This window comes from Physeter macrocephalus, chromosome 6 (genome assembly GCF_002837175.3).
Source record: "Physeter macrocephalus isolate SW-GA chromosome 6, ASM283717v5, whole genome shotgun sequence".
NCBI lineage: Eukaryota > Metazoa > Chordata > Mammalia > Artiodactyla > Physeteridae > Physeter > Physeter macrocephalus.
Window position 1 is genome coordinate 89513830 of NC_041219.1, and position 25901 is coordinate 89539730.

Consider the following 25901-nt stretch of genomic DNA (forward strand, 5'->3'; position numbering starts at 1 on the left):
CACACACACACACACACACACACACACACACACACACACTCTTTTTCTCTCTTTCTCTCTCAATCTGTGCAACCAACCTGAACCCTGGCAGCTCATCTTCAGCCAAAGAGCTAGGGGAAGCCCTGAGGCAGCTAAGTTCTGCACCACTGCCACTTACAGCCTGGGCTTCAATTCAGCCTTGGGAGAACAAATGCTGGGGAAGAAAAAGCTCTGCTGTTATTAAATCGTAGAGGCTGGGGTGGGTGTGGCACTCTGGCACCAGCACCACCTGCTACATGCAGGAACCCCATTACATTGTGACATCCACTACTCCTGTGAAGGGACAGGCAGTGGAAGACAGGGCTGTGGACAGAACCTTTGGTTGCCTGGGTGAGCTGCTGGCAGCTGTGGGTTTTCTGAACTGGCAGGCTCTCCTTCGGAAAGTCGCCATTCCCTCTCCTACAGAGCTTTTCCCAAGAGGAACCGCTGCATCTGCTCATCCTGGCTTTTACATTTAATTTGGTTCTGAAGGTAAGCAGTGGACAAATGACTTAGAAATTGGACACCCTCATTTAAGCCCTGAACAAGCTGTTCGAGTGACTTCTACCCCATGAGGCCCAAAGAAAAAGAAAATGAAATGAAGTCACTTCCTGCTGTGACACAAACGTGGGAACGTTTATGCAGTTGTTTTTATTTATTCAACTCTAAAGATTGACAGAGGCAATTTTTTGATAGTTAACACCTTAATTAACACTAATTATATTGCTATAAATTTGGTTTAGGGTCAGAATAGGAATCAGGAAAGAGGGAGAACAACAACAAAAATCTTCAAACACTGAAACAAAGAAATACTTTTTTGGGGCTTCCCTGGGTGGCGCAGTGGTTGAGAGTCCACCTGCCGATGCAGGGGACGCGGATTCGTGCCCCGGTCCGGGAAGATCCCACATGCCGCGGAGCGGCTGGGCCCGTGAGCCATGGCCGCTGAGCCTGCGCGTCCGGAGTTTGTGCTCCGTAACGGGAGAGGCCACAACGGTGAGAGGCCCGCGTACCGCAAAAAAAAAAGTACTTTTTTTCCCTTTAATTAAATGCTACTTTCCCACAGACTCCCCTAGACTGGTTTGCAGTCTAAGGTAATAGGAAACAAGGCTTGGGCATTTGGAAGAAACTGCAGGTTAAGCTACGGTGCCAAGCAAGAGACTGAAACCCCGATCTGAGTGTCAATCTCAGGCACGTTCTAGGAGCACAGGCAAATTCTCAAATGTTTCCTGGTGTTCCTTCCTTTTCACCAATTCAGTTTCCCCTTCTCTGGCTAATCCAGGACAGTATGCAACCCCCTCATTGCCTCCCTTGGTCATGTTGTTGTTTACAGGGAACCTGACTGGCACGTGTGGCTTCTGCTTAGACTGGAAAGGCAGCAAGACCAGCTGCCTGATCCATCATCCTCCTGAAAGCCTGGACAGTAGGGGTTGCTGAGGAAGGCCTCTTCAGGCCCCTGAAAGGCCTGGAGCACTGGGAAGAACACTGCTTACCCTTGGGAAACCTGGCAACAGGTGCCAGTGATTCCTGGTGGAAATGACCAGTCAGAATCAATCCATATCACTGGGAAAGGTCAAGGGAAAAAACAGCTTCCCTTCCAAAAAAAATGGTAAAGCGGAAACGAAGAGAGAAGAAACCAAAATATTTAGAATGGCATCAAAAGTGAATGCGCAAACTTCTTTTTGTTATTAAATCTAACTACAAGTTTCCTAAAGTCCCGTTACCAAGTTGAATTGTGTGGGATAGAAGAGACAGACCAGCTGGAATTGCCCTCAAGAGTTCACGGTTTCAGGCTGAGAGGTCCTGGGTTTGCGCTGGGGGAGCCCCTTTTTGAATGAGGGCTTGGGTGGGCTGGGCTCCATGCTGGCTCCAATTCCATTGGTCCCTGCAGAGTGAGTCTGGCCCCATTCACTAGTGTTGTCTGGCGCCTGGGATGGAGCACTCTGGTACCTGGAACCATATGAATACCATGAGCTGTTTCTGTAACGACCCCCACTGTCATGTCGCCCTTGGTTCGTGGGGTCATTGGACTTTGGGCCTTGTGGCCTGTAGCCTTGTCCTCCTCGTCTGTTCCCCGGCAATACCTAAGGATAAAAGAAGACAATGTTCAGAGCACTGTGGCATTAGGGCACCCCGTTTGTTCCAGTTCAGTTTATTTAGGAGTATTCTGAAAGCCTAATAGCAGTATCCCAGGCTTGGGACTCAGTTCTCTCTTAAAACTCACAGAGTTTGATCAGCCAATCCAATCTAGACACTAATCAGAATTAATAAATCATTCACTATTTACCCCCTGCCTTTCACCCCTATGCTCTTCTCCACTGAAGAGCTTTTCTTTAGCTGGGCAGAAAAGGAAGAAAGAGCATCCTCTAAGGTTGTTACAAGCCCTCAGTTGGGCAAGTATCTTATCACGTGTCTGAATTTTGTAGATCATAAGCCATCTGTAAAGATAATGAACATCTGGAATAATAAAATAAACATCACTATGATCTACGCTGCTATATATCATGAACCACAGATTAAATCACACTGCTGTGACACTTAACACATCTTTCACGTTACAACCCAGAATGCTTACGGCATAGGATTTTATTTTTTTCCTCCAATTCCAATGTAATACCAGTCTGAAGAATTACTGACAGCACTGCCATGGACTGCTCTTATGTACCTCCTTCAAACCAAGGAAAAGAAACTATGGATTATGCTTCAACTTTCTAGTGTTCACTCCCGCCCTACCAGGTTCATGCTCTCTCTCTCTCCCTGATATAATCTACACCGTGCTTCTAGGGAGTTGCAGCTTCAGACGCATTCTGGTGAACCTGCCATTGTGGTGTTTTTCTACCTCAAGATGGGTACATGACTCCCAGTGTGACCAATTACCAGGCAATACTACTACCTACAAAGCTAGGATCACTGCCAACGTCAGAAAGTCAGCAGTCTTGGCGACAGGAAATCTAAACTGGCTGCTGATTTGGAACATACATACCAAATGCTTTCTCTGGAAATAACTGAGGCTGGAGGTATTCAAAATAGGTGTGGAATGGGCATAAAGAGAGGAAGGTAATGTACTGAGCTGTCAGTGTTTAAGCTGTGACAACCTGGCAGCATTTCTTCGTAAGTTGCTCAGTGCGGAAGCTAGGTTACCTCTCGATGAGGCTGGTAGGGCCGGCCACTGGAGTTTGCTGCGGTTGCGAGAGTCTCCCCTGGTGCCGAGTTTTTCTTGTTAGCACTTGTAAGGCTGGGAGCAGAGGCACAGGTGGAAGAGGAAGCAGCAGAGGCATCACACGGGCTACTCAAAGACACAGATGTAACCGAGCTACATCGAGATCTGGTTGAATAGCTGTTCTTTGGATGGGACACTGAGACAGATATATGAGCAATATGTGGTCAGATGACAGAAGAGCATGATAGGTAACATTTTCCCTATTTCTCCATCTCACAATGAGCAATTTAGGATGAAGAACTGTCTATCTGAGTATTTGTAAAGATAAGCTTATAAATAGGTAATGGGAAGGAAAATCTCCCTTCTGTCCTCTTCCTCCACTCCTGCCAAATCCCCACCGCTTTGTAAGTGGCCCAGCCCCCCACCAACTAATGACTTCTTGGCATTTCCTACCACCTAAACTCCCGGCTTTGGCACCAGCGGCTGACTAAGCCTAGGAACAATAGTATGGGCCATATGTTCGCTTTCCTATGCAAGGAACATTCTGAAGTACAGACTTCAAAAAGAAAGAAAAAGTTAAATAAAAAGCCAAATTCTTTTTTAAAAATTTGAATGAGGCAAGATGAGTTACATATGAACAGAACTAGTCTTTACAACAAATATCTATCTTCCCAAGGCTCTTTCTGCAAAAATAACTCCAAATTCAAAATATCAATCTAGCTGAAAAATACTAATATTTTCAATTCACGTTTTGTCAGAATTCAACGGTCTAAAAGTCCCCCCTAGATTTTTTTCCTTGGCTTTAAGCCTGGGCTAATGTTGAGCTCACAATAACTGCCCTAGGTCCAACATTTATTTCACTTTCACACCGAGACAGAAAGAACAGAGGAGCCAAGCTCGGGACAGAAAGAACGGAGGAGCCAAGCTCGGGGTCTGGGTTTGACTGATGTGTCGCTAGGCTCTCACCACACAGGCACCTCTGTGCCCCGCCTCCACATACACCTATTATGCGCTAGGCAAAGCAGGTATTGTTATCTCCAGCGAGGAGTAAAATGAGCGGCCCAATGTAGAGTGCAGAGGCAAGGATTCAAACTTGGTCTGACTCCAGGGCCACATGCTCTTTATACTATATACCAAACACCTCTCAGCTCAGCAGGAAATGATGAAAAAATATGACCGCAAATTTAGGGAGCTGGAAAATGCCTATCCTCAGAGCTCAAAGCATCTGTGTCCACTGACTTATTAAGTATCTCAGAGTTCCTTTTCATAAAAACAAGCAAACAAACCAAAACCCAAGAGGGACTGAGGAAGAATCAGGGGAGAAGCCAATCGGCACTTCAGTTTCTAGTTAGTTGAGGGTGGTCTTCGCATCACCATCTCCCGCGCGCCCTGAATCTCTCAGCACCTCACCTTGTCCAAATGAATCTATGTTCTTCTTTAGGGTCTCTACATCACAGGTGAATCGGGCCACTCGTCCCAGATCCTCATCATATTTACGTTCACTAACAAAGTGCTGGAGAAAAGACAAAGAAAAGCCTCCAGGTGAGACAAACAATACATGTGGGATTTATAGCTTGCTATAAACAGACGAAACAATTACTTTCAATTGTTTTCTTTTTGTGCTTCAAAGTTCATTACATACATGGCCATCATATTACCAATGCTGGGTGATTGACAAAATTCAGTCATTTTCCTTAAGGGCCCAAAGATAAGTCCATTTGGGAGCTTTATGAAATGCTAATGGTCATTAGGTGTAAATCAAGAGAAACTCTGGAGAAAGAAGGAACTCATGATGGAGGACCACCTTTCTCTCCACTGTTAGCTACTCTCCACATTGTTCCATTTTATACACAGGCAGAGGCAGCAGAAATGCTTATAAGTTACAACAATGATTCCTTAATTTTAATAGATTATTTGGTGTTCTTTAATATAAACTTCCTTAGTAAACCCACTTCACCGCTTTATAAAGTAGGATTTGTTAGTCCTTGTAATAGGAACAATTTCTTCAGATGGAAAATCATTCATGTGAGAAGTCAGCTTTGCAAATGAGAAGAGTTTGTGCTGCAAGTAATTTAATTCTTTTAAGCAGACTGAGCTGAGAAGTAACCATCCCCTTGGGTCAAAAACTAACTATACTATAGAAATAGTGGGGCTAGAAACATGTCAGGAATAAAGTGCTTCTGGGGGTCTATTTCAATAAACAATTTCTAAGGTAGTCTGGAATCATTTTTTCAGATGTACAAGAGAGTAAGAAAGAAAAGTTAAAGGCCTAGATATAATTTAGAAGAACTGAACTCAGAGCAGTCCTCTAACTGGGGGTGGCCTAATTCCACTTTGGATTTTCAAGGGGTAGAATCAAGTGCATCAGAATCCTCGGGATGCATCTAGAAGCAATAAATGGGAGAGGAGAAATAAAAATTACCTCTGGGACTTGAAGTCCTAAAGCTTCAGAGTACACTGTGGCTTAGGAAAGCACATGAATCTCTATAACAAAGGCTTCAGACATGCAATATCAGTCTGAGATTAATTCTGAAACACATTCTAGGGTTTCCTGAGCCAAAGACATAACAGGAATGACGGAAATAAAATGATCTGGAAATAAGACATTTAAATTGCACAGCACCCACTTCAGTACACTGAAAACGTGGAAAGAAACAGATCCTTAGTCAGCCTGCAGAAATATTTCTAGCAGCTCTTCAACCACGTGGGAAGGGGAACAGATGAAGCCTGTGAGAGCCAGAATTCTTATCTAATTCCAAAGGGGTTTCTGGCTTCTCCCAGATAGCTGAATGAGACTGACTGGCATCAGTGCGGGGAAGACTTTCTATAAGATTTAGCAATATAGTCTTAGTTAATCAGAAAATGGTAATTTAAAACTTGCATTGTTGGTTTCACTATTTCTCCCCAATATAGCCTAAGGGGAAGGAGTGAGAGAATAATAACGCGACATAGGTTTGTGTGAAAGGCTGGGTGGGTCAGGATGGTAACAGGGATGCCTGTAAGGTCTCAGATGATCTTCCATCTATGCTTTTATTTTACAAAGGCTGTTATATAGCCTCCCCAGCATGTATTCCTCTTAGATATGGCAATAAATCTCACATGTTCAGAAAGAGCAGAGTTAGGGCACAGGAGTAGAGAAGGCCCATACAGTTCACGGTTTAGAAACAATTAATTAGAATGTCAGTGTCCACAACTACCCATGAATAACCCAACCTCTCTCAGGTTCCCATCTTAGTCTCAGAAACACTGTTATTCATATAAGAATTTAAAACATCTGAGTGTTGAATCCAAGTAATCTTTATAAACAGTTTACAATATAATCAACACCTCAAATTGCTCATTTTTCTCTTATAAAATCAGAATTGACCCACCAACTATTTAACTATCTACTGAACACCTACTATGCTCCAAGGCATTGTGCCAGGGCACTGGAAACACAGCAGTTCCTGTCACTGTAAAGTTCACTCTCGAGTGGGAAAGACAGATTAATCAAATGCACATACGATTTTAAGTGTGCTAGGAAGGCACAAACTGGGGGGACACGTCAGGAAAGTCAGGAAGGATGAGGTCAGGAGTGAGGTGTGTGCTGGGAGTGGCAGGGGAGGGAAAGAACGTTCTAGACACAGATGGAAAAGCACGGCAGCAGCCCTCACAGGAGGGAACAGCGTATGCCTGTGGAAAGGAGAGCGAGTATGGCTGGAGCAGAGGGGACAAGGGGGATGCTGTGCAAAGCACAGCAGCAGGGCCAGACCATACAGAGCCCTACAGGCCGTTAAGGATTATAGCCTATCCTGAAAGCAACGGGAAGTTTGAAGTAGGTTCTGTAATGCGAGGGACAGATATGAAGGGGTGGGGAGGCCAGGGCAGTGGCAAAGAGGAGGAGTGGAATCAGTTAAGAGGCTACCACAAAGTCCAAGCAAGAGATCACTGTAGCTTCATCATGATGGTGGCGGTGGAGACAAAGAGAAAAGGTCAGATCTGAGATTTCGCAGAAGGTCAAAGGGACAGGGTCTGCTGATAGATGTGACTGTGGGAAAAGGAGAAATTCCCTAAGGTTTCCAGCTTGGACACTGGATAGATGAAAGTACCATTTACAGAGAAAGGGAAAGGGCCAGGTTTGGGAAGAGGAGATCATGAGTTAAATATATTAGATACAGCCATGAATTATGGAGATTTGCTACTTTAGTCACCGAGGGTAAGAAGAAAAGCAGAAAGAGAAGGAAGTTCTACCTTGATATCAGCTCTGAGCTCAGCCAACTGCTCCTCTGACATCCGAACAGCCACATCAGTCATCTTCTTTAGAAGTTCGGCTTTCTTCTGACGGCTGAGCAAAATTTCCACTGTAGAGGAAAGGGAGTATGACTCTTATGGTCTGCTAAATAGGACAAAGAAGAACTAGAAGTATAGGCCTTGCAGTATGTACTTGGACAGCCAAAGGCTTAGCTGCCCACCCATCCAGAAAGTGAAAATACCAAAGGTCCAGTTTCCACCTTCTTGAGGGACTCTGAAGGCAGTTTACATGGTAAATGCTTTTTATGAATCATAAAGACTCATACATCACTTGTCATTTCTCTTTCTCCTCTTCCCACTTAAAAAAATTTTATCAAGATGCATATAAATTAAAATAAAAATATGCACAAGGTAAAGAATACATCTAGAATAAATGTGTATAAAATGAAAAATAAAACTGTCCCTCCTACTTCTGACTTCCAGAGGAAACCACTGGTAACAATTTCTTATGTATACTTTCCATTATACTCTCTGCATATACAACCTCTCTCTCTCTTTTTTCCCCTCACAATGGTCCCTCCTTTACCTTAGCTATTTTTACTTCCTGTGTCTTGAAGTTCATTCCTTATTAATACATTGGATTCCCCTCACTCTGTTTAATAGCCACCTAGTATTCTACTATGTGGATATACAACAATTATTTACCAAGTTCCCTAATGATGGACATTAGATTATTTACAGCCTTTCAAGAAGCATCTTCTCTGGCTTGCTCCCAGATGTGTAACTCAGGTATGGCCATGAAGAATGACAGACAATAAAAATTCTCTCAGAGTAGAAAGCCAGGGGCTACAGAGGACAAAGGGCAAAAGAAATCCTCTCAGGAAGCAGATCTAGGGGCTGCCAAATGAACCAAGGAACTTTCTCTACCACTGGGGCAGGGACTCTACTATTCCTGTCCAGTAAGCTTTGATCATTGCATGTCCAGGTGGGAATTTTTATTATAATTATCCTCTTCTCTCCCTATCCATGAAATAACGTTTCTTTCAGTATATGGGATGCCAGACCACAATATACCATAACAGAGCTGTTGGAATATCTGAAACTACCCAGAAGTCCTGGACTTTCAGCTGAATACGTGAACTAGAGGAGACTGTGGAGGTGTTGCCATCAAGCAGGAGGTGAGTGTGTTCTCATTTTGGATAAAAGAGGACTGCAGGGTAGCTGAGGGGTGGACTGTAGCAAAGACTGTTAGTGACTGAATATCCATTCTCCTCTATCAGAAGTCTAATGTTGTTGGGTACCAATGTGCTTAGGTAAAAAAAGCTACATTTCCTGGCTTTGCTACACATAACTGTATCATGTGGTATAGTTTGGCCATTGAGATCTAAGCAGAATTCAGAGGTGAGGCTTACTAGGAAAGCTCTCTAAAGGAGTCTTAGCCTGCATGTAACATTTTGCCCTTCCCTGGCTGGAGCCGTAGGATGTATATTTTGACCATAAGCACAGTGTAAGGATGGCTGGGGAGAAGGATAGAGAAGCCTGGGTCCCTCATATCATTTTGGAGATGCCCTACAGCCCTGGACTGCTTACCTCTGGACCTTTCATTTCATGAGAGAAAAAGAAACTCACATTTTTTTAGGTCATTCTGTGGCATGCAGTCAAACTCAATTCCTAACTTATACACAGAATCCTGTAACCTACTGAGAAACTAGCCAAATTTACATTAGAAAAAAATAGAATTTTTAAAGAGCTACATCAGGCGTAGAGCTGAATGTCTTTAGCAAGTTTACTTAGTCCAATTTGCCACATAGGCTGCTCATACCCATGTCAGGTTAATCGATAAGGGCACACTTTCCCAGTAAGTTAGGAACATGCATACAAAAGTTTCTCAATACAAAGGCCCAACAAATACAAATGATCTGTTGGTCTGGCTCCCAAGATAAAACCTATTTGCCACTTGTATCAAATTCACTTTCTCTCAGCTCCAGCATTCTAGGATTCTAAGATAAAATTACAGATCTCAAGATGTGTCAAGTAAAGATTTCTACACATATCATATAACTCAGAGGGCCTAATTATATGACCTTGGACAAGTCACATTTTTCCAAGGAACTTGTTTCTTCGTTTATGAAATGAAAAAAAATAAAACAAAATAAAATCCAAAAACCTAACTCTCCCATACGGTTGATATTAACATCACATATGAATGAGTGTGAGAGAACTCTGAACTGTGAAGTACTATGAACATATAATTAATAAACTATAATGTGTAAAGAAAAGAAAAAGAAACACCTTTTGATATTATTGGTAAATGAGTAATTACATTAGTGCCATTGAGAACTAGGATTTTTAGCATGAGAGGGGTGGACTGTATTTGATAATATAAGATTGACCATGAATTGATAACTGGTTGAGGCTGGGTGCTAATTATATTAGCCTCCCTATTTGAAATATGTTCAAAATTTTCTATAAAAGATGTATTTTATTTTATTATTATTTTTTGCGGTACGCGGGCCTCTCACTGCTGTGGCCTCTCCCGTTGCGGAGCACAGGCTCTGGACACGCAAGCTCAGCGGCCAAGGCTCACGGGCCCAGCCGCTCCGCGGCATGTGGCATCTTCCCGGACCAGGAGCACGAACCGGCGTCCCCAGCATCCGCAGGTGGACTCTCAACCACTGCGCCACCGGGGAAGCCCAAAAGATGTATTTTAAAAAGCACCTTCGGACTTCTCTGATGGTGCAGTGGTTAAGAATCCGCCTGCCAATGCAGGGCACACGGGTTCAAGCCCTGGTCCGGGAAGATCCCACATGCCGCGGAGCAACTAAGCCCGTGCGTCACAACTACTGAGCCTGCGCTCTAGAGCCTGCGAGCCACAACAACTGAGCCCACACGCCCTGGAGCCCACGCACCGCAACTAATGAGCCCACACACTCTAGGGCCCACCTGCTGCAACTACTGAAGCCCACGCGCCTAGAGCCAGTGCTCCGCAACAAGAGAAGGCACCGCAATGAAAAGCCCGCTCACCGCAATGAAGAGTAGCCCCTGCTCACCACAACGAGAGAAAGCCCGCGCTCAGCAACAAAGACCCAATGTAGCCAAAAAAAAAAGCACCTTCTTCTCAAAAGTAAGAACTATGTCTTTTTTTTTTTTTTTTTTTTAGGGGCTATGTATTCTTACTAATTTTAATTTCTCTGAAACTTCAACTTCAAAAAGAGAACAGACAGGTACAAGAATGGACTGAAACTGTCACTGGAAATTTCAGGATATACCACTCAATTTAAACGAAATCTCACCTCTGAAAAACAATGGATAGCATCTCTGTTATGTACTCAAAATTTCATTAAAATGGATCAAAACTGAACTCGGCTCAGTGCTTCAAAGCTGCCTCCTCTGGCCCATGACCACAGATACAAATGATTTAATTGTGAGCCATCATCTCAACCTATTTCCATTCTCACCAGTTTGAGAGTAGGTTAAAAGAAACAACCTTCCTAATTACAAATCTGGCATTCGATGCACGAAGGAAAAACTGTTGAAAAGCCCCAAATCAATGCCATTGTACAAGGTGCAGTTGGCATTCCCTTCTTTTCATACAGCTGTGTATCTTTAACCTAACCCTTAACAGAAATGACAGAAAACAGATATCTGGTTCTTCTGTATAAAACCCCACAAATTATCCAAGTTAGACTATTACTCCAGACTCCATTTTAGTAAGCTTTCAAAGAACCCTCGTCATGGGTATCCTGAACCTTCAATTAATTGACTTTTTCCCTACCCAATGATAACAGACACTGAGTGAAGGTTCTACAACCCGAGAAAACAAAGAAAGTTCTGAGAGAGGTAATGACAGGAATGTATACACTAATTGTAGGCAACCTGGTGACACCTCCTCTGATTATGCCAAAGGTTTATTTCCAAGTAGAAAAAAATCCAATGGAATTGTTCAATCACTGGAGGAAAAAAACAAAATAAAACCCAGGCACCTGCAAGATACTTTATTTTCCTTAATTGGTGCTGTGGTGGCAGATACCATGAAGTAGTCTCTTAGACACTGAACTCTATATTCAAAGTATTAAAATTTGGAAATATTGAAAAACAGGCTCTTGTAAAGTTGTTTCACCTGAAAGGATTCCTATGCCAGCATAGTGCAACTGCTCAAGACTGTTTAATCAAATATATAAACTCTTATTGTGGCATTTATATTGAACTTTTGTTATGGGGGTTGAGAGGCAGGTAACAGCTTTAATAAAGATCAGTCTTACTTGCTTCAGCTTTCACTTTGTCCATTTCAGCAAGCAATGCCACTTCTCGATCCATTAAACTAGGAAGGGATGACAAAGGGAAAAAAGGTTTGATCAGAAACTCAAACAGGAACACTGCACATTGTTAATAGTGGAGAAAGACTTATGAGTTTGTTCCCTAAAAGCATACTGCAAAATAAACACTGTATATACCACATGAAAATCCTATCTCACCCTCAGCAAAGACTATTTTAAAGATTCCAATAAAGAAACCTAATTCCCTTTTATTTCTATATATTACCGTAAACCAGTAGCTACTCATCTAAGAGTTGAGAACCAGTAGATGGCAGTAGCAAGCTACAAAACATTTCTCAGTAAGTTGTGCTAAAGCGGAAGTCCTCATGGAAATTACATATTTCTACATATGTGCATATTTTTTATTTTACATTTTGGTCTATAAAATTGGACAGCTTTGCTTCTAATGAATTTTTACCAGGCAATACTCCTGCTAGGGCATGATAAATATACCCACGATTAGGATTTATAGATCTTCAACATTTTAGCACAGTTGCACCAAGTCCACTGGTGCTTTAGTCTTAAGAATGCAGAGTAGTCAAAAGACGTACATACACTGTGCTGGTTTCAGGTAAACGTTTAATAGTAATCCAGAAAAGATGGAATCAAAGGTTTTTGGAAGGCTTTTTACAGAAAAAGAACATTAAATAGTCAATTAGAATTTTCTCCACTGCAAATGTAAATGGTTTGTAAGCATGGGAAAGCTTTTCTATGTTCTTAGAAAAGAGCCCACCACCTTCAGCGAACATATAAAGAAATAATAGGCTGCCCTAGGATTAAACCTCTGGATGAAAATAATTTTCCTTACCATATCAGTTTTGCTTAGCGGTGGCAAAACAAACAAACAAACAAAACCCCAAAAACAAAAACACAAAACTAAAACTTTAATACCTGCACACACATGAAATGTTCCAAATCTCTTCATATTTGAAATTCATTCTAATTTCTCCTTTTGAGTGGGAATATAACTACAGGGTTAATAAAAGTTCTCCTCTTGTTTCTGGTTGTAAAACTAATCACACACATATGCATATATATATATATATATATATATATATATATATATATACACTCACACACACACACATAGTCTAATTCAATTTAGCTCAATATGTTGTTATGCTGGCACAAAGTAGTTAATATGGAGACTATAGTGAGATATACAAAAAAGTATAAGGCAGGAACATTTCCTCAAGGAGCAAAATCTGTTATAGTAAAGTGCTGGAGAACACAGGTTTGATAATCATTATGCATGATGTTAATACACAGACTTGTAACGAAACAAATTTGGTTGGCATATTAATCCCAAAGCACCAGACGAGAGAGAAGATACAACTATTGTGATAGGGTAGCAATACTTTTGCTAAGAAAGCATTCCCCAAACCTTGGCAAATATTTTGCTTCAAGAACTCTAGCAGCATTTGGAATACCTAAAAGGCAAAACAGAAGCACATCTGAGACAGGAGCTACCAGGCCTCGAGTTTATCATTACCTCTCTTCTGTCACTGAATCACCTTAAGACGCAGACACTGTGTCCATCAGATGACAAATTTGTCTCTGACAAAACTTGTAAAATGTTTATTGAAAGAGCTCAGCAAACAAGTAAGATTTTTGCAGCTTACAATCTTTATTATGAAAAAGTAGAATGTCACATGATACCTTTTCAGCAAGGAAAAAAAGTTCTGCACTGTCACAATAAGACTTTTTTGTGTCAGTATGAGCTACTACATCACGATGGTACTTTTTTTCCCTGTAAGAATGATTAGCATTCATTTACATAACCTTTGTTTCTTGAATAACTCATTTCATAAGAAATTCACAGGGCATTGTGTGAGCAACCCTATGAGCACTCCAATTAAAAAAGAAACAAAAGCTTACCTTTTCATGCCAAAAAACACTGAAAAGCAGTAAGCACTTCTATTTCTTTTTGTTTGTCATGTTACCATCTATTGATAACACCTACTGAAAGGTCCTGTGATGTCAGCCAAGCATTAAACAGAGGAACCTATTGGCTAACTGTTGGGATATTTTCTCAGAGAAAAGCCTGATGAATCTTTGCAATTTTTCATTAAATTTTCTACAAGTCTTTAAAATAGAAAAATGAATAAATGTTAAATTATATGTAGTGTAAGTGCCTGGCGATTAGCTTTTTTGATTATAATGTAAGTGCCCAACATTAAGCTTTCGGTTGACGACATTCATAAAGAGCCAGGCCACCCCACCTATGAGGTTCCCCTTTTAGAAGGCCCTGGGCGACCTAGATAACTGACCCACTTGAGTGATCCTACTTTTCCTTCCCACGCTTTCTTGCTCTTATGTTTTAAATTTACTAATAAAGAACTCGCAAAACCCGAGGCACCCCACCCTCAACCCCAATAAAGGCATGACCCCAGGTCTGTACTCTCCTTAGGCACACTCTGCTGTGTGGCTCCAGGCATGCCATGTACCCCCCACGACTTGTGAGTAATAAACCTTGTTTTTTTCTTCAAAATCCCCTGATAGTTGTTGCTGAGGTGCATCTGGCAATCGTAAGAAGCACAAGGGTCAGTCCGCCACAACACTGGCTCATAGTGGGGCAGGGGCCACAAGCAGTACAGGGCCCAGGTGAGTGCCCCCAGGCATTCCTAGCTGAGAGCATCACTAAAGATAGGCTGAGACCAAGACAAAACACTATGAAGAACTTTCTTAAAAGTACATCACATAATGCTTTACAGTTGTGTAGAATAACTGTATTTTAGGTAATTAATGCTAAAGCATTTAGGGATGGCATGTTATGTCTGCAACTTCCAAATGGTTCCACCAAAACACACACACACACACACACACACACACACAGCAAATACACCGATCACTGTACTATCCCTTCAACTTTTCTGTATATTGAAAGCTTTTTTTAAAAATTATTATTATTATTATTTTTTCAGTACGAGGGCCTCTCACTGTTGTGGCCTCTCCCGTTGAGGAGCACAGGCTCCGGATGCGTGGAAACATGCCCATCACAAAATAAACAGAGGTGAGAAGAGTGCAAAGGTGGAAAGTAGGCTAAGCGTAAGATAAATAGCAGAGGCATTTTTTACAATTAAAAATAGTAATTTACTGTACTACAACTTTCTGACAATGAGGAAACTTAAGCTAAAGTTTCCACCTGTTCTAAGCTGTATGGCGGTCCCACTATGGATCCGTGGCCAAGAGATTCAAAAGTACCTGTGGTTTGAGGTAATAGTTTTCAGATGCCATAGCTACAAGCAATGAGTCCTCTCAGAGAGTGATGAAAGGCTCATTCAGACTGCCAGACTTTCTGTTACCTTTCTTACTCAGTACTTGAGGGTACTAAGCTTGCAACTGTTCTGTCAAGGCTTTCTTGAATGGAAATACATGATGATGAGCATCTGATAACACTGGACTCAGAAACTGATAATGAAAATCCACTAAATATTGCTGGGACTCTGTTTAGAAAGACACTAGGTCTTATTAAGCCTGGGCCTCATACAGCATAGAGAATTTCCATATCCTTTCTTTGACCATGAAAGATGGTTTTAGATGTCTTGTCACTGTTAAGGAAGAAGACAGGTAAATGTCTGAATGTTCTCTATTTCCTTCCCTCCTTACCAAGACTTTTTACCATCTTCACATTTCCTCAACTTACTCTAAAGCTTTTGCGTAATTTAGTCGGTCAGAACAGTTGTTCCTGTAGCATCACCATTCATATCTCTAAGATACATTATATATCCATCATTTGAAACAAGCCCTTTAATTAATATATTTAACATGTAGCTTATTGATTAAAGCTATTGCCTTCAGTAATTCCTTGGTACCAAAAAACTGTTAACTCATTTGTTTATGGTTGTTGCATTAGAAAACAATGTTATAATAGAAACGACTCTGGCAATTCCTGAGCCAACTAATTATTTCAAGGGTTTATACTCTAAACCACTCAATAATGTTCTTACAAAACATTTGAACTTGATTTTATTTGCTGAAAACCTAAAACCTATTTATTCTAATTCCACTAAAGCAGAAATCCAAGCAAAGCAAAGCCAATGCAAACACCTTTATTTCTCTGAAGACACTTCTCCCTTCTCATATAAAACAACCAAAAAAGAGAATTTTCAGTAGTTTTTGTTAGCAGAGAATTAATGATGCTTCAAGTGTTTCATAAAACTCCGTATTCCCAGCACTGGTTTTATGAGAATGGTACACACATCTGGGCTCAAAATAGAAACAAAAAACACCAGTTAGGCAGCCAGGTCATCATGTTGAGCTGAACAACTGGGGTAAAATGAATGGAAAGAACCAGCTTATTAAATCAAATTTGGATCTTATGAAAACTCGGTTCCTCTCTGTTAGGAGGCCTTTACAAAGCATGTAATGTAATTTTCATATTTCAAGAATCTCAAGTAGCTTTTAAGAAGTTAGAATGTGGATATAAGCTGTTCTTGTGGGACAGGCCCTTAATGGAAAACCTTTCTTTCTGTTCTTCTCCAGTGGTCAAAGCATCTCAATTCTAAAGTAATACTAGAGACCATATGATTTGACGATATTTTATAATATGTTTTGGGAAAAAGAAACAGTAGCAATCTAGATTACCAAGGAGCTCACTGTTCAAGTTTCCAGTTGGTAAGGAAAAATAGTTGCAGTGTTAAGCCACATAATGAGTGGCTGACTTGATCCTAAACCGGGACTTGTTTTTTTGAACCTTCTCTCTGGATATGATAGCAACGTCTAAAGAGAGACATATATGCACTAGGAAGGCAAAGACTGAAAAAATAAAGGCAAACAGAGATACCTGGTAAGACACAAAAAAGGAAGCATGATATAGTGGAAAAGTATCACTTAATAACAAGTATGACTTTAGGCAAATTATTTTTTTTCTGTGCCCATTTTTTTCATCTATAAAATGAGTATAATATTACAAATGATATTGTTATATATAGATATTGTGCATAAAAGTTTCTGACATACAATTATACCTCCATAAATGGCAACAGCAATTATTATTCTAATTTCTGTACTCATGTTGATTTCTCAGTTTCAGCAGAATATCTGTTTAGTAAAATGCCCTCAGATTACTCTGGTAAATCATTATACATTCCAGATCCACTGTCTAGAAATTCTTTTTTTTTTGCCACGCCTCATGGCATGCAGGATGCTAGTTCTTGGACCAGGGATTGAACCTGTGCCCCCTGCAGTGGAAGCGCAGAGTCCTAACTACTGGACCGCCAGGGAAGTCCCTTTTTTTTCTTCTTTTTTTCCCCGATGTGGACCATTTTTAAAGTCTTTATTGAATTTGTTCTTCTGTTTTATGTCTTGGTTTTTTGGCCGTGAGGCATGTGGGATCTTAGCTCCCTGACCACGGATCGAACCTGCACCCCCTTCATTGGAAGGTGAAGCCTTAACCACTGGACCACCGGGGAAGTCCCTAGAAATTCTTAAATAAACACATACACATACTAAGACAGTGCAGGCAGTTATAAAGAGGTGAATCAGGGCTTCCCTGGTGGCGCAGTGGTTGAGAATCCGCCTGCCGATGCAGGGGACGCGGGTTCGTGCCCCGGTCCGGGAAGATCCCACATGCCGCGGAGCGGCTGGGCCCGTGAGCCATGGCCGCTGAGCCTGCGCGTCCGGAGCCTGTGCTCCGCAATGGGAGAGGCCACGACAGTGAGAGGCCCACGTACCACAAAAAATATATATATATAAAATAAAGAGGTGAATCAAAGATAATTTAAGTGAAAAGAATACACTACAAAATTACAATCTCACTATGATTATATCTATTAAGATTACACGTGCTTATAGATAAGGGACACAGGGAACACAAAAAATAAAATATTGATGATGTGTTAGGGTGGTAGAGTTATATGACTTCTATTTTTTTTAAATCAATTGTTATAATTATGGGAAATATAGTAAAAATAAGAGGGAATAAAGGAAACTTAAAAAAAAAATTCAGATTCCTTCATCAAACGCTCTCATTCTACTTTAGCCTCTGACTTACCTCTCACTACTTTCAACTATTGCCCCTTAGCTCTAGCTACACTGTGAAGTCCCTACATGTCCCTTCTATGGCTTTGCTTATATCATATCTCTTAAAGGATCCCCACCCTTTGTGCCAGTGTAAATTCCATGCGTTTTCAAGGCTTGATAATGATTCATTTCCTCCAAGAAATCTTTTCTAATTGACCCCCTCCACAGTAACCTTTCTCTTAAAATCTGCATGCCTTTCCCACAACTAAGATCTGACCTGAAGAATAAATGAATTGCAAGTCACTCCAAATTATGACTTAAGAAGAGTGATTTAGGCCCTTAGGAATTACGAAATAAAAAGAACATTAAATATTTTGGATGGAATGGTCCTTCTTATAGTTTTGTTTTATTGAACTAAAAAAAGCCTTTAAAGAGGTTCATAGGCTCAGTCAAAATCCTGGTCCTCTTCATTCTAACCCTATTCTATAACAACTGAATTCCTTAGTCCCTAAATTCTCCTGCAGTGGGGTTTCTCTGTTACACAGTCTTTAAGCTGAGGAGGAGATAACGTATGAGATATGCACCAAGAGTCTCTAGCCTTCTTCTCAAGCTTTAGTGGGGAAGTGAGCCATCAGTGATGGGTGGGATGAAGACCATAGGTTACTGGGAGTCAGAACACACAGATTCAAATACTGAGTCTGCAACTTATGATGTCATGTTAGGCAAACAGCTTAACCTAAGACTCAAATTCCTTTTAATAGTAAAGTAAAATATAAAGTTCCCTCTGCACAGGACAGAAATCTGGATGAATAAATCAGATAGTATGATTGAACCTGTTTGGTACTGTAAAGTAATCTTCGTATGTTATTTAGTTATTTTCACAGATGGTTAAAGGGTTAGAATTTTAAATCAAAGAATATTGAGAACCATGGAGGCAAGAACTAGTAGAAATAAGATATCAATGTACTAAACATGCGAAAACTGAAGAATAATTTAAAACTAAAGAGTGCTAGGTACCTTTCTGATAACACATTATAACAGTAGCCCATTCCTTTATTTCTATGGCTTTTAGACATTTTTGAAGTGCTTTCATTCATAAAATTATTTTCTAAATTTTCAGCATCTCTATAGATGGGCTTTAAATTTAAGGATCTGAAAGCCTTTGTTAAGTTTATTGTAAGAAGAAAAGAGAAGCTCAAATAAAAGGAAATAACTTTTCTAAGGTGAATGAGGAATCAGCCAGGAAAAACTTCAGTCTTAAGCACAGGCGTACACTGACTTTATGTGCTGTAGAATCCCAAATTTATTACCCATTTTCTCCTTTTAGTAAGTACCTTTTGACTTTCAATAAAACAGAAATTTTATTTAAAAGGCAGGCTGAGTGTGTATTTTGTTGGCACTTTTCACCGACACATATTATGACAACTGTCCGAAGTAGTTTACACACTCCAGCTTCATGTTCTACTTCATATCCTGCTCCTTAACGGCCTTAAACTTAAGTCAGCTAGGAGCTCCAACAATGTGTCAGACAAATTTTATTAATTAACAAGAAAAGTAAACCTGGGTCTAGAGATGATTATTACTGGATCACCAATAAGAACAGATTTGACGTTTTACATCCTGGGAAGCCTCTGCTTTTACCTTCCCACAGGTAAATGTCAGCTTTCATTTGGCCTTGATGTGAAAGCAGTTATCGGCATAATTCCCCTAGTGCCCCGTCAGGTGTAATGTAATCTTACTGTTGCAAATTTGTTAGAACGCTTTTCTTTTCTTTTATACTGTAACCAACACAAAAAATGGCTTCCTAAGTGACGTTAACTCCAAGCTCTGGTTCAGTGCGAAAGGGAGTTAGCTCACCTGCCAATTATATCTTGAGGTAGAAACTACAGGGGCATTGAAATAAGCCAGGTTAAAAACCCAATCATCCAGAGAGAAGGCTTTACACCAGCAGGAAAGGGCAGGTAATGTCTTTCCTCAAGTTAAATTGACCTGGTTTCTACGCCTGCTAATCAATCCTAAATACACAGTTTCTAGGCAGGAAACCATTTCATTTGTCATTTGTTAAAGGAGGCTCCCCCTGACTGGGTTCCAAGTCAACAAGGACTCACAAATCTCTCTCCCGGAACTGTATTTCCTGGTTCAGGCTGGTTCTGAATGGAATCAGATCCTGTGGCTAAGTAATCAGTAAACTAAATAATCATGGAGACCGGAGGTTTGTCAAGGCCAAGTTGTGATGCTCTACTCTTAGCTCTTTATTCTTTTCTTGAGCTAACAATATCTGATATGATAATAATCCAGAGCAAAGGGCATGGGGATTTCTCCCAGAGGGTCACAAAGAGGATCAGTTACCTCGAAAAATTTCCACGGGAAGTTAGAGTTTATTTAAGGTGAATTTCGGAGAATTGGTTGGATTTAGATAAGCAGAAAATATAGGAGACCATTATTAGTCTGGAAAAGTGGCCTTAACTAGCATATGGAAGAGGAAATGTGTACGTTAAGTTTTGAGACGAGTAATCTGGCTAGAGCAAAAATGTATAGAAGGAAAACAGAAGATATGACATTGAATTTCTAGCTATAAAACCTGAAAGGGGAAACTTGGGATTCAGGACAAAGCATGGGTAGCCTAGCAGATGAATTATCTATCCTAAAAGTACTTTTTGGTTCATGGACCACTCTACACTTTGCAAATGATAAAAGCAGTGGTCAGCAACTTTTTGGAGGCTTTATTCTACATCTTCGTTAATTCGCTCCCTTCTTCAATTCCACAAAACAGGAGGACTGAGGCTATTCACACTCGCTCTATCTTTTGTCTGCTGTGGCATGAAGTGACCAGACTAAGTTTGTGAACAGAAACATGGCTCAATATGACCTCAGGAAACAGCCCATAGACAGGCAAGAAAACAGATGGATGGTTGGGAGGAAGAGTGGTGTAGGTCCTCCCTATTCATGAAAACTTCCTCTCACATTTCAGATCCACGCAAGTCTTACAAGTAAGCAGAATGGACAGTCTTAAATCCCCAAATATCAACCTAGCTGCTTGTCTTCCTATCATTTTACTTAATTTGGTCCTTAGGTCTTTTCCATTTTCAAAAAAGTCCCTTATAAAATGCAAATACCCCCCCGAAAGGAGTTATGGTTTAAAAATTAGTTACCACTTTACTATCTAATAGTTAAAACAGCTTCCGTGTTCTACAAAAAAATTAGAATATATTTCTCCTCCCAAAGATTCTATAATCTATAATCAAATATATTCGATAAATAGCTCCCTCTTGTAAATTCACAATGCAGATTAGCACTGAAAAGGCATTAAGAAGTCCAGTAGTAAAAAAAAAAAATTAAGTATTTTCAAACCTCTTTAACTACTAAACCCTATTTCCCCTACAGAACACATATATTTTAAGATAGAATTTTTTAAAACAAGTTTAAAAAGCACAAAATTAAAATAAATCAGTGATTAATAATAGGGCACAGAAGAGACCATTAGGGTGGGGTGCATTAGGAAAACAAAGACATCTTTTCTACTTTATAACTTTGTTCAAAAACAACATGTCATTGGTTGCAGATTCCTGGTTTAAAAGACAGTCCCAAATGTAAGGATGCATGACCTACTCTATAATTATTTGTCCCTTTCCGAACAATGTTAAGTTAATATTAATTTAGGCCCATTCCTAAAGCATTATGAGTTCTCTCTACCACTCATTCCCACACTGTGACCACAAGTAGAATGAAGCAGAAAGCTAAATATAGCATAGGATTTTTAAGTCTTTCTCCACTATGCAGAATAGTTAAGAGTTAGGAATTAAAGGATTTGGTGAATGGCTAACCATCTTTTATAAATGATCATTTTTGTGCTACTGATATCAAAAGCAACTTAACTTACCAGCTCTGCAATTCAGCAAAAGCTTGTTTCATTTTCTTAATGGAAGCATCCATCTCTTCTTTAACTACAACTCGATATCGTGCAAGAGACACTGTGCAGCGCTGGAGGTCTTTCACAGATTTTTCAATATTAGAACCTTGGAAAAAACCCCAATAAAAAAAGGAGCACAGGTGACTTGAAAGCTGGATCTGAACACCTAAGCATGTAATGTAACAAATGTCATGTGGACTAAGACTACTTCCTAAATGGCCACGCTCCTCAACAAAAAACTAATGTTTTCATAGATTTTTTTAAAAAAATAAGTATCGTGGCCAAGATGGAGTAATAGGAATTGGATTTACCCTCCTGTCTTAAAAAACTTCAGACACACACAAAATATATGAAACAATGGTTTTCAGACAATGAACAATAGGCAGTACTTCTCACCCACTACCCCCCACCCCCCTGCAAAGAAAACAGACACAAAAGAAGTGAGGACTATGACTGCCCCAACTTACTGCCATAAGAGAGTTTCCAGGCTGCAATGCAAGGAGGAGAAGTCCTTAACTGAGCCTGGAAGTCTCCCTGAATTGAGGGGACAGAGTTGAGAATTCAGTGAGGCCAAGGTGGCTAGAATTCTCAGGGCAGAATACTGGGGAGGAGAAAGCTACACAAAAATGAAAAAATTGTACAAAGATCTACAGAGGATTCTGAGTGCATGGGTGTGCAGAAACTACCCGAAACAGGGAAAAGAACCACTGGAAAGCAGCAGGGGGAATAATCCTCAGAGCTTACCCAGACCAGGAATAGTTCATGTTCATACCAGCCAGAGTGGGGCACCAGGTAGAGTACTTAGAAGGGTACTGCCTCAGTAATTAGCTCTAGACTAAAGGCTGCTCTATTTCCATCTAACAAAGCTTAAAAAAGCAAGCTTCAGATTGTTTCCAAATAACAGTCCCAGAATAAATCACAAGAATATTTAAAGAAATACAAAAATATCTAGCAATCAACAAAGAGAAATTCACAATGTCTGGCATCCAATAAAAAATTACTAGAGGCAGAAAAATATGACTGATCCATAATGAAGAGAAAAATCAATGAATAGAAACAGGTGCAGAAATGACACAGATGTAAAATCAAGTAGGTAAGGACATCAAAACAGCTAATATAATCAGATACCATATGTTCAAGAAGGTAGAGGAAAAGCAGAAGCATGTTAAGGAGAGACACGGAAGATATTTAAAAAGACCCCAACTGAACCTCTAGAGATGAAAAAAAAAAACCACACAATGTCTGAGATGAAAAATACACTGGATTGGATTAACAGCAGATTAAAAACTATTAAAGAAAAAAAGATTAATAAATTTGAAGACGTCAATTTTAGAAACTATCTAAAATGAAATGAAACACAGAGAGAAAAAGACTAAAAGAAAACCTATGTCAGTAGGTACAAAATTTTCAAAACTCTCTAAATAACAGGATTTAGTAGAATACAATTCACCATGTAGACATTACAAAATTGATAAAGTTCTCTCTCGGTAGTACAGTTTGAAGCATTATATGTGGGTAAGCCAACACTGTAGATAAAGATGAAATATATTTACCTACCCAACACATTTTAACCAGTTTCTGAGAGTTCTATTAACCTTTTTATATCCACCAATGTCAAAATTATTACAACTGGTAGTTGGAATAACTGATCTAACAAATTTATAATGTGCCAAGATACAGATTTTCAATTTTTTATTTAAATCCTTCCTCATCTCAACTTGATTTCTTTAAAATCTACCTAAAAGCTTTCAAGCCCTGTGCCTTTATTTTGGCTTGACTAAATAGTCTCAGACTTGCCTTTCTGCACCAAGTTGAGGGCTATGTTAGAAAGATGAAAAAGGAGAGCTTCGCTAATTAAATTTGGCTCATGTGGAATAAATAATTCAATAAAGAGCTACAGGTTGCAAGTGTCTTTTACATTTCTCTGTTTCATTTGTTCAGGTGAGTGGACTGCCATGCTTAGATGTATGGCAGAAGGGCTATTATCTCTGTTTAATAATTGGCTGATTATTTAAATAACTATTATAGTTTAAAAGAAAAGCAAATGGCTACCATCAGTCAATGCTAAGTAAATGCTTAAGAGAAAATGACCTTGTTTAAAGCTATAGTCTTACAGGTATCAGTAAGAGCATGAAGTTGTGAAGAGAAATTAAAATATTTCCTCAAAGTGTCATTTCAGAGATGGCAGAGCTTTTTACTGTTGAGTCAACCAGGAGATAAAAGTGAAGGAAATAGCACAGAAATGTTGCAGTAAAGCAAATAAAACAAACAGGTTAATGTTAGCAGAAAAGTCATCCTGGCATCCTTGACTTTCGCCACAAAAACGATCCCCATTATTGCAGCAAGACTGTACAGCATCTAAACTACTATCAGACTCCAACTGTGTACACAAAACGGGGAAAGGGTGGATAGACACTGCCTGGAAAACAGAAAAAGTACTACCTGCTGCCCATTCTGAAACCTTACCTATGAGAACAAAGATAATTTGCCCTCTTTAGCTAAAAACACAGATTTTATTGTTTTCTCTCAAAGGAAGGCCTCTGATTTACCTAGCTTTTTGTTGGTGGAAGAGAGTGGAACATCTTCCATTCCTAGATTTGAAAGCTGAGGTCCTATGGTAGATCTTGAGAGAGATTTGGCAGCATTTCTATTCTGTTGAGAATTCTGAGCAGAGTGCGCAGTCAAAGACCTGGACTCAGAATCAGAGACACCATTCTCCAGCATGGATCCTGTCAAAGGAAGCGGCCAGTATATTAGAGCACAATTTAGGGGTAAATCAGGCAGTCTTTAAATATACACAAAGAAAAAAGGTAAAAATGCGCCAGAACGATGCCTCTTTAAAGGTTGTGAACAGAATCAACTGACAAAATAGAACAAAGAGCAGAGTCAGTGAGGCTATGAGTATTATCTGGCTTAGCCCTAAAAGGCATCCTAATTGAAGAGGAGGATTCTTTGTTAACCCATCTCCAGATAGGCTAGCTCATTCCCTGTACCTTGGTAACTTCCTTGTAGTTCTGGGCACAAGGAAGTGAAGAGAGTCAATATCACCACCTTCTGACAAGCTTCTGTAAGTTATGTTGAGGAAAAGATTTTTACACTGTCCCAGGGAAAGAAGAGTTTTAAAAGCTTTAGGGAATAGAAAGGGCAAAGAGTTAGGAAATGAGAGGAAAGCTAGTTCAGAAAAAAATGAAAGCTGTTGACTATCTTTGGTTTGTTTGAGGTGCTATGTTTTTCTCTAAGTCTTTGTATGTGTGTGCGTGTGAACTAATCAATAAAAGAACATCTGAAAAGTACAGCATAATTTTAAAATTGGCATTACATTTATAAAGCCAGCAGCAACAGAGCAAAGGGAACTGGATTAACAAACAAGTAATTTAAAAGCCTATCTTAAAAAATATATTCCCAATATCTTCCCAGCACTCATCAAAATGGTTAATGAAACAAAATGTACAAGATACCTGAATTTACAAATAAAACTAATCTTAATTCTTTACTAAAAAACAAATGTGGGACTAAAAAAACCAACAGTCTATTTCTAATGAAAGCCATGGGATTACAGTTAGGTTTATATATTCCTCATTGTGTTGGGTCTTAGAATAATAATATCAACATCAACTCATCATCATCATTTTCCTTAATAAGTGTGAAATTAAAAAAACATCTTAAGGTCATGTTCTGTAATCTCTAAGTACTACGGGACTATTAAATTAGAAGATTTCCATAAGGCTGATTTAGACTAAAATTAAAATATGAGACAATGGAACAAGAATTATATTTTTCTAGGCCTTTGATAATTACAAAATGTGACTCTTTCACATAAGAGGTAACAAAACTAAAAAGTGGAAGACTAACTAGATTTAATTTATTGATTGGTTTCTCAACCAGGAAGCCCCTGTATATTTCAATAGAATGGAACTTTTCAAAGACCTGTTGTTAATATACTCACCTGTTCTATCCAGCATATCTTGTGTGGCAGACTCAGGATCCTCCAATTCTCTGGCATCTATTGAAAGTGCCTCCATACCTTCACTGAGTGAGTCCACAGACTCAGTATCATTGATGGCACCGTTGACATGGTAACCATTAATACCACCTTTCTCTGAGGAAGGCGTAGACTGTTCCTCTTGAATGGAAACCAGTTTATTGGAATCTGGGATACTGTTACTTGGTTCTGCTGCAGGTTTTGGTTTGCTTTTCTTCTTTTTGTTCTAATGGTTATTAAAGATTTGAAAAAAAGAAAAGAAAAAGAACACCCCCCACAATCCAGAGAGGTAACTCCAGCTACCCAAAGGCAACCAATGTTACC

General features: G+C 39.8%; 1 protein-coding gene across 4 annotated transcripts in view; it reads right to left on the reverse strand.

Annotated features, from left to right (window-relative positions):
- Positions 1-1491: 1491 nt before the first annotated feature.
- The window catches only part of SPATS2 (spermatogenesis associated serine rich 2), a 152904-nt gene continuing 128494 nt past the window's right edge, over positions 1492-25901 (reverse strand). For all 4 annotated transcript variants that reach the window (XM_007107491.4, XM_055085642.1, XM_007107492.4 and 1 more), the window contains 8 exons: positions 25542-25803; positions 24145-24324; positions 21566-21701; positions 11668-11726; positions 7406-7515; positions 4586-4688; positions 3157-3371; positions 1492-2099 (listed from right to left, as the gene is read on the reverse strand). In XM_007107491.4, coding sequence (XP_007107553.2) covers positions 1788-2099; positions 3157-3371; positions 4586-4688; positions 7406-7515; positions 11668-11726; positions 21566-21701; positions 24145-24324; positions 25542-25803 — 1377 coding nt within the window. In that variant the 3' untranslated portion in view covers positions 1492-1787. The remainder of the gene's footprint in view (positions 2100-3156; positions 3372-4585; positions 4689-7405; positions 7516-11667; positions 11727-21565; positions 21702-24144; positions 24325-25541; positions 25804-25901) is intronic.